General features: G+C 39.6%; 1 protein-coding gene across 3 annotated transcripts in view; it reads left to right on the top strand.

Moving 5' to 3' along the window:
* LOC137993176 (sushi, von Willebrand factor type A, EGF and pentraxin domain-containing protein 1-like) overlaps window positions 1–10,000 on the top strand; it is a 109,172-nt gene that overhangs the window by 89,055 nt on the left and 10,117 nt on the right. For all 3 annotated transcript variants that reach the window (XM_068838876.1, XM_068838875.1, XM_068838874.1), the window contains 3 exons: window positions 481–638; window positions 4,805–4,945; window positions 5,463–5,625. In XM_068838876.1, coding sequence (XP_068694977.1) covers window positions 481–638; window positions 4,805–4,945; window positions 5,463–5,625 — 462 coding nt within the window. The remainder of the gene's footprint in view (window positions 1–480; window positions 639–4,804; window positions 4,946–5,462; window positions 5,626–10,000) is intronic.

Here is a 10,000-nt window from a genome sequence, read left to right as displayed (position 1 = left end):
TTATGCCTCAAAAATGCCCAAAAAGTAGAATGAAACATTGCAATAGCCACTCGAAACTGTTGAACAACATAAAAGAAATACAGTAAAAGGAAAAAAGCAAGGGTTGGACACAAATGGACAAGATTAAACGGATTGCATTTAAGATCACGTCGGCCCGACATTTTCAAGTTTATGGCAAATCGCCTGGATAACGGTTGTTTTTGCTCAGGACCATTATGTTTGTGATGTAACGATACTTTTATCAGTAAAGGAATTCCATATAACCATTTTCAATTTTTAAACTCGTGATAAACTAAGGATTTTCCTTGAACACCCTAAAATTACATGACATAGGCCCTTTAAATTGAGAGCAAAAAAAGATCCGAGAAGGCGTTTACTTAAAAACGTAGTAATAACCACTTGCTCTTGATCGTGGGCTATTGTTGAAGGAATCTTTATCGTTTTAATGTTAGCAAATTGAAAATTTGCTCTCCCCTATAGGTTGTTCTTCGCCTCTTGGTTTGAAAAACCGGATGATATTCAGTAATCAGATCACTGCATCATCCGAAAGAGACCCTGGACACAGCGCCAAATACGGCCGTCTCGATGGGAACAGTGCTTGGTGTTCCGCACGGAGTAGTTTGCCTGAATACTTTCAGGTGTGGTAAATACTACTACTACTACTACTACTACTACTACTACTACTACTACTACTACTACTACTACTACTACTACTACTACTACTACTACTACTACTACTAATTATCATCATCACTCATGGATGGCGCCATATCCAATGCCTGCTCCATTGCGCATTACAATTTTGCAATTCAAAACCTAATTAACCAAATAGTGACTAGCTCAACTAGAAAATAATAATTTTGGGAGTTATAGCGTATATCTGCCTAAAAAGATCGTTTTTAAAATACTGACCGAGGTACTAAGCCGAATTTCAATAGGAAGGGCTTTGGGGCAACAACAGAGAAGCCACTGTCGCTGTTCTTCAGACAAATACTTCCTGATCCTAGCTATCCTCAAAATATGATAGAATGCAGATTTGCAGATTTCACCGATGTGCTCCTCGAAGAACAAGCTCTCGTCAAATACCGCACCAAAATTCCTGGCGGAAGATGTGGGTTGTACAACTTGATTATTAACTAATGGTGTATTCGATTGACCGTATTCCGGAACAGGAGTACATGGAATAGAAGTTGGAAATATTTCGTTTTTACGGAGATTCACATTAACATTGTCAAACACCAGTTAGAATGCTATTTTAAACATATCTATATTGTCTTTGCTGCTTCAAAACACTACACATACCGTTTTAATTCGTCACTCCATTTATTCTTATTCTGGAATAGGGTCAATCGAACGCGCCCTAAAATAGAATTTACTAAAGGGCGTGGGTGATACTTAGAGCTGATCATGAGAAGCTTAGACCTATCAATGTTTAACTTCAGCTTATTAGCCCTCATCCAACAGTCAATCTCACGAGCACAAGCCTCGATTGGTGACACTGCAGAAGCCTGTCCCTCAACCCTGCGAGAGTCAAAGGATAAATATAGCTGGGAATCATTCGCATAAAAATGAAATCCTATAGACCACTTTCATAAATGGCGACCAACTTTACATTCTTTTGTATTTATGTTAATTAGACCTACTGCCCTCGTTTTAAAACAAATATTCTTTTGAAATTTGCTCGTCGTAGCGAGGTTAGTAGGGCTTATTAGCATTAAAACAAAATAATAATTTATTTGGCCGCCATTGTGAAAGACGTCTATGTCATACGCCCTCGCGATATCTCCCAGTGGTGAGGTATAGAGCAAGTACAATATCGGCCCCAACACTGAACCTTGAGAGACACTGCGCGATAAGGGGCGTGCTGAAGATCTTTCTCCCATGACACTTACAGATTGATTCCTATTACTAAGATAAGATCGAAACCAAGAAACGAAAATATATTGGTCGACAGTGTCAGATGCCGCAGATAAATCAAGTAAAAGCAAGATGACTGACTGATTATTATCTAAAACCAAAAGAATGTCATTATTTACGCTAACTATATAGGGCAGTCTCAATACTATGCAATTGCTTATATGCTGACTGAAAAGTTTCATCTAATTTGTTTTACGTAATATAGCCAACCAGTTGCAAAGGCACAGCTTTCGCAACAAGCTTGGATATAAACGGTAGACTTGAAATTGGCCTAAAATGAAACAAAACCTCGCAGTCTAGATTTGGCTTTTTAGTAATGGTTTCACAAGAGCTAACTTTAGACTCCCTGGCATCACTTCATTTTCCAAAGAGAGACTAAATAGTCCTCGTTATTATTGGAAGCAGGATAGGTAGAGACTACTAAGAAACCGATGCGGGAACAGGATTTAGAGGACACGATTTCATCTTTGAAAGAGTTATTACCTTGGAAACGAAAGGAAAGGAAAGGAACTTTATTTAAGTGTCTAGTCGTTCTAGCGCTAGAGCACTAATTAGCGTCACTGTAAACTGGAATCAACAATCAACGCAAATCAAGTCAAATGTTGGTTTTTGAGGAGAGGGGAAACCGGACTACCCGGAAAAACCTCTTGGTATAGAGTAGATAACCAACAAACTCAACCCACATATGACGCCGAGTTTGGGAATCGAACCCCGGCCACAATGGTGGGAGGCGAGTGCTCTCACCACTGCGATTGTGCGGAAGGTAGGATATCAGAGATCACTTGTGTAGTGGAGGACAAGTGTCATTAGAACAATGACAGATCGCAATGAAACTTTGCAAAATCCAGATATCGAATTTTACGAGGAGCGATAATCCGCTTCTCGTGGAGCGGCTTGGCGAAATCAATGTACAGCAGAGTGGTCTGACACACTTTTTCCAGCGCTACAGTTTGAGACAATGTCCTTTTTAGTGCCTCTAGAGATGACTAGGTCTAGGGTGTGGCCATTACGATGGGTTGCACCGGCAACATGCTGCATTTGATCAAAAGTATCCAAAAGCTGCAGAAATCGATTTGCATCAGTATCAGTCGGTTGGTCAATGTGAAAATTGAAATCATCAATCAATAGTAATTCAGTGACCAGAAACCACAACAAGATGTTCAAGATAAGAAGTAATTCTTCAAAAAACAAAGCAACTGTACACTAAATCCATTTGAATCAATAGGTGGAGGTGGACGATATATATTAACAACCCTCAAATTGTGGTTGCCGGTAGAACTTAAGACAACTTCGAGAACCTCAAAACTCCAAAAGTGATTGACTTGGTGTTAAACGACCTTGAACTACTTCCTCACCAGTAATGCAATACCTACACCTTCGGCAGTTGTCCTGGCATGGTGATAGAACTTGTACCCAATGGGACAGATGTCGCGGCAATAAAAAGCATCAAAGTGGTCGTTAAGAAGAGAAGTCTAAGTAACTGTTAGAATATCAATGCTATGTTCGATGACAAAATCATTCAACATAAGAATCTTGTTGCTAATTGATCTGTAGTCAACAAGAGCAAAATTGGAGAGCAGATGATGACTTTGAGTGGGTTTCTGCCGAGTCTGTAGCTGAATAAAAATTAAATTGGAAATGTCAACACCAGTGCGCAATGAAGCAAAACTAGTCGAAGTGGATCTGTTCGAAAACACAGTTGCAATGTGCATGCCGTCACTCCAAAAACGAGTAATGTTCCTGCAACCAGAGCGTTTCCCACGATAATACAGAAATCCAGCGTTATTTAACGCAACAAGCACAGAACTTAGGAGAAATAAGCCTGAGAAGCGGCGATAGCATTGCGAAGTACGTTGAATTCGATTGAGTTGATTTCTTGAATACGTAATTAGTGTCGAAGATCTTTACCATGGTAAACTCCAGAGTTGGCATGTTCGCTCACACAGGAAAAAAAATCTGTCCGGGGTTTAGAGCTATATCTCCAAACACTGTAATATCCATAGGTGGACCCTGTCCAGGAGAGTAGAGTGTTATATAACAGCGTTTAGTCCAACTGGAAACCGCAACACGAGATGTAAAGCAGCCGTTTGCTGCCAGGTCAAGTTTAAATTTGCCACGGAACTTCAGAAACATTCAAGGTTCCACATTTTCTGTAAGAGACTCAGTTTTCGTCAATAAAAACCCAAATTCTCTTGAGGAAAAGGTTTAGGCCTAGTTTGAATTGATCCTCCTATAAAAAATAAAACCAATTAAACGTGGCAGCCATTGCAGCGCCTCTCTCAACGCATTTTTCTTATTGCTTGTTGTCTACGCGCCTGTTACAACTCTGAACACACCATGTTTGAATATATAGTCTAAAAATGTGAGAACCGACATCAGAATTCACTAAAAATACCACATCTCTGTTAACGCGTGCTCTTCCCTTTTTTTTACCTCTTGAAGATCTTTCTTCTTGAAGCCCTTTTTGATTCACCGAAAGTTGACGTTTTAATAGTTCGTTTAATTAAAAAAGAGCCTGTCCAGTATAGGAATCTGCAAAGTTGAGAACACCTTCTTTTTCCCGAAATGGATGATGAGGTTCAGTGTCTAAAGAAGAACAGAAATAGATTTATTAACTGGGTTGATATAATATATAGGCTACCATAGCGAAATTTGAAAGCTGACGTTTCGAGCGTTAGCCCTTCGTCAAAGAAATTTAGGGAATTATGGGATGTTAGCGTTCTTTTTCCGCGAGTCTTACTTTTCTGTTCCTTTCTGCTCTTCGTAACTCAAGCAGTAAGGGCCAAGTCAGTCACAAAATGATTTGTATTTCAGTTGACTCTCTTCCCGTCAACCTTTCTCCTGTTCATTTGACTGTTTAATTTATTAATATTGCTGCAATACACAGATTGATTTTGGTCGTTTGGTCGAGGTGACTGCTGTAGCAACTCAAGGGCATCCTAAAGAACACAAATGGGTTGTGACCTACGTGCTGAGGTACTCACTCGGGAAACATTGGCATACTTATCAAGAATCTGGACGTGACAAGGTATATGTGCCTTATTCCCGTTAGATTACATTTATTACAGAAGTTTCCTTTAGTGTCTTGGTTACAAATTTCACATGCATCCCAGCATGCGCTGTAAAGAACATACCTTTCAAGTATTTTTGTTACACGTTAAAGCAAATTTTTGCTAGAGATATTTCAGCGGTGTTCTTAGCCCAGTAAATTAAAGTAGTTTGCCAGTAAATGCAGTAATTGTAATCATTTTTAACTAATGAATGTTAGACGTAGTTTACCAAGATGTAGACCTTTGGGGTCACTGGGGTTGCGATAGTGCACTCCCCTGGCTATGGGCCTGCGTAATGTTTCTTTGTATAATTGATTTTCATTAGTCAATGTATTTTTACAAAGACCATTTTCTCCCCAACCAATCGGTCAGTCAGTCAGTTAGCCAGTCATTACTTTCAAAAGCCAAACAATCAAATGATCACTGAGTCATTAATTGGTCAACCACGAAAAAAAAAACATTGCTTGCATCTAACCAGTCGATAATCTGTTGAAGGTATTCCAAGGCAACAAGGACAGAAACTCTGTGTCAAAACATTCCCTGAAAGAAACGCTTGTGGCCAAAAGACTAAGAATACTACGGTATAAAACTTCTGGTGACTTCATGGGATCCACTGCCTGCCTCCGAGCTGAAGTTTTTGGTTGTTATTTCATATCTGGTGAGCATAAATTAAACTTCTACAACGCACGCTGTTAAGCCCTGGCCAAACTATCGAACACAGTGGATATCACATGCAACATTGTTGGATGCAAATGTTGAGGTAGTGGCAAGACATTATCCAACATTGCTTGATGAAACCTTCAGGTTCAAGTTGGCGCTAAATTTATAAGTATGGCGCTAACACTGAAACGAATATCGCTCGCAGCGTTTGTGCTACTGGAGCTGTTTGGGGACGGAAATGATGGATGCAAACGAGGAAAACCAAAAATGGTTAAGAGAACATGAAGAAAAAGGTATTTTTACTGCAATATACACCCGCGCGTAGGAGATAATGAGAGTGAGCTCGAATCAATTTGCAGAAATTGTGAACGCTGTTGAACCAGAAATCTCCAAACAGAGCGCAAGTGATTAAGGGGACTAAAAGTTTCCCAAAGGCGTGGCCTTGCTTCATATTCACTGATCAAGGTTTCTGGCTGTTGATCCTTGTCCGCCATCTTTGTTGCAAATAATGCTAGAGGCCTAGGCTTGAAAATAAAATAGCGATTCGTGATTGGCTAGCAGCGCGAACGTGACTCGATTCAGGACACAACTTTGTTGGAGGAGCGGCAAAACACTATAATATTGTTGCGTCGAGCAGAATTGTTGGTCGCAATGTTTAATCAAAAGCAAACTCCATCCAACACTTGATCGAACAAAAAATGTTGGATGAACATCATCCAAAATGGGTGGCCAAACGGTCGAACAATGTTGGATCGAGCAAAGTTGGAGCGTTAAATCCAACATTGTTCGATAGTTTAGCCAGGGCGTTAGAAATCAATCAATCAATTTAATATATATTAGATTTAGCCAAGCCTAAAACGCGGAGCTCCCGGGTTATTTATCTAATTTATTTATCTAAAGTTGTTTTTATGGCTTCTAATTTTAGCGTGATTCCTGTTCGCTGGCTATTGATAGTTGACTCTGAAATGGCTTTTTCCTTTGAAATGGCTTTTTCCTTTTCCATTCAATCGCTGAGGGTGTGCTTGTTTTCTTTTAAAATTCATGCGCTTCAAGAAAAATTCATTGCCAAACTGGTGAATTCCACAGTAAATTTCACTCGAAAAACCGATATCGTACTCATCGCTTCGTTGTTCATGCGATATCGGGTTTTAGCGTAAACTTTACAGTGGAATTCACTATTTAGGCAATGATTTTTTCTATAGAAGAAAGCAAAGAAAATGATTTAATTATTAAAGCAGCAACCGGAAACACCAACAGGCAGTAAGAATAAATAATCAGGGAGCTCTGCTTTCAGGCTTGTCTAAATCTATATAATTAAGAGGAATTTATTAATGCCAATGCGCGGGATGAGGTTGCCCTCGTTACCCGAGCCACAGTTTCATGTATAAAACGCATGACAAAAATAACAATGAGCGATACCGAACGGTTAGTGCGAAGTCTTGCACGTACGAGCACGTACGGTGAAAACAGGAAGTGGCCTTGTTCCGGAGCGGTGATCAACGGGATTTGTTTCAACATCATTTGCCAATCTTAATAAAAGCAAAGGAAAATAAAAGCGACAAAGGCACATCTGCGTAAACCAAAGGCTCATGTAGTAATTTAATTGCCAGAAACGTGCTTGTTGTTGTAAAGTAGGCATGTAGATTCCTTCCAGATAAAATAGAATCCTCAAAATAGACGAAAACTTTCCTTTCATACCTAGCGAAAATTCTTTCCCTTTCACAAAATTGTTGTGCAGCCCGTACGTCTGTCTGTACAATAAGAACTTCCACAGCAAAGCGACATAAAAATGACGGACTGATCCGCTAAGAACGAGACACGCGACTTACTCTTTTCTCGCCGTCGACGATTTCGGATATCGGCCACAGATTAATCTTCAGGGGAGTAGGTCAGCGATATTTCGCAGTTTGTTCTCAAAAGACCAACAGACTCGCCTACCCCCACATGAAATATTTTGAGATACTTACCCACCACCACGCGTGGTCTAACAAAGGATTCGAAGAATTTTCAACCTCTTGCGTCAAGTAAGGCATCACATTGTGTCCAACCCTTTGGAATATTGACATCTAATCCAGGAATTTTGATCAGGAAGTATTCTGTTGCTTATTTGACGGATGATGCCCCATTCTAAACCTAATAGTTCTCCGTCCTTCGGACTTCGCACTAAAAGTGAGAGAAAAAACAACAGCAAGAGAAACAACTAGTTTAATATCACTTAAGAAGATTTTTTTTTTAAAATAAAAGACTAGATCGAGTAATAAAAGTAAAAAATATGAAGGAAAATAAAATTGATGCAAGAGAAAATAATGCTTCCAATATTGAGATCGGTAGTAGTCATTTTGCGCAAACGACAAGGAAAGTTACCGCGGTTCCTCCGATTCCGATCTCCGTTAAAGAGCGTTAAAGGGAAAGGACTAACACAGAGAACATGGTGGTCATGTATACGGCTCTTAATCAGTCAAAGCCACGAGAGTTTACGGAGGTCTATTGACAATTAACGAACGGTGTTCCTTGCTTTGTGAATCTTATCTATGAGATTTCTCAGTCGTGAACCTGAGCAGCTTAGATTAAGATTGCTTGAAAGACAGAACAGAAAGCTTCATTTTAATGCCGATAGTGTTCCCGATCACGAGAAAATAAAGAAGAAAGGGGTGGTGAACGCGTCCTCCATTGATCTTAAAGGATGTGAAGTGCATTTAATTAGGAAATGACTGAAATACGCTCTGACACCAGACTCAATAGCTCGAAAGGATATCGTAGGATCGGTCGAACAGAGCATTTCGGGACTCCCAGCCGCAGCTCAAGACGAAATCAGGGTTGAAGTAAGCCACATCCTTAAAAACACTCAGCGATCCAGAATGATTAACATAACAAGAGAGTAGTGATTCGCGTTAAAAGAAAATGAGAACGTACTCATTTCTCCCGAGGACAAAGGCAATTCTGTAGTTGTCATGAACAAGTCCGATTACCACGATTGATCATTTTCGTCTGGTAGAAAACATCAAAGTTCCATGAAACTAATTACCTTTTCTGGAATTTTATTTATAGCAATGTGGCTTACAATATCTCGTTTTACAGCTTTTCAGTAGAAAAAATATTCAGTCCAAAAACCAAGGAACTTCCAGAAAAAAATAACCGTAAGTAAGAAAATTCGCAAAAATGTTTCAAAATACTTGAGGAAAGAGGGAGAAAATTCAAAATTACATGTTCTGAAACACTGAAAAAGTTGAAAAATATGTTTTTATTTTAGTTAACCAATATTTCCACCAAATATGTGGATTATTTTAACATTATTATTATTATTATTTTAGTTGTGGACACATAGTTATATGTGTCAACACCTGTCATTGCTCTATGACGACAAACAATGGCAATTGTGTTTTTCAGGGTTTGAAATTGGGACTCACAGGTCGCCAATGCAACCAAAAACGACCAAAAACCGAGTGCTGGTGACTAGATTTTCAAAACTGGTAGCCAGCTAGCGAATCACGTTTTGTCTGATAACCCGGGATAAACAGTAGACAGCTTTTGTATTTGAATCTTTATAGGATGAAATCGTTCGGAACTGGTGGCTAGAACACGACCCACCTTTCTTTCCCCACTAAAATAATGTATAAATACTACAAGAAAATCGGTTTCTCATATTCTTAATTAATAGCACAAAATGTACTTCGATACTTCGGTCACCGCGTTTACTAGGCGCCATATTGTTTGAGCGGCTTCATGGGATCGTGGGCGCACTTAAACACCGTATGCTTCTTGCCGGTTAGTTACGTGAATTTTTGCTCCCGGAATGCGAAGATTCAGCAAGAAGGTTAATTTAATTGAAAATTTAAATCCATCGTCAGTTGTGAGTGCTGAAAACGTAGATTTAGCCAAATTACGGAAGGACCTCCTCGGAACTAGCTTGATACTGATAATATATTGATAATGAACCTGGACATCGCATAATGAGTTTGAAACTTGTATGGACCTTCAAAAAGCAACCTGTACCCTTAACGTTAAGTGCGTTGGAGAACTTGTCCCCTCTGTTAGAAAGCGAATACCTGCAAAATTGATCGCACAAGGTGGTTAATAAATGGAGATAAATATCGGTAGAAAAGTAAGTTAAGAAATCAAGTTCCTCTGATTCTAGAGGCTACGAAAACCGTATACGAGCCGCTTCTTTTATTTTATCCCGGTCGGAGACTGGTACGAGCATTGTGGTTGTGTGGGGGCCTAGGCCGAGCAATTGCAGTATTGCGTTACTCGCGATAAAGGCAATTTGCTTGCCACGCAAGCTGTAGGAGAATAAAGAACTACGTTTTGAAGAGATGAAAAGCAAGGATAAAGGACTCATGTTTGCCTTGCTTTGGAAAACACGGACTGTGCTT

This window comes from Montipora foliosa, chromosome 2 (assembly GCF_036669935.1).
Source record: "Montipora foliosa isolate CH-2021 chromosome 2, ASM3666993v2, whole genome shotgun sequence".
NCBI lineage: Eukaryota > Metazoa > Cnidaria > Anthozoa > Scleractinia > Acroporidae > Montipora > Montipora foliosa.
This window is presented reverse-complemented; position numbering and strand designations above follow the sequence as displayed.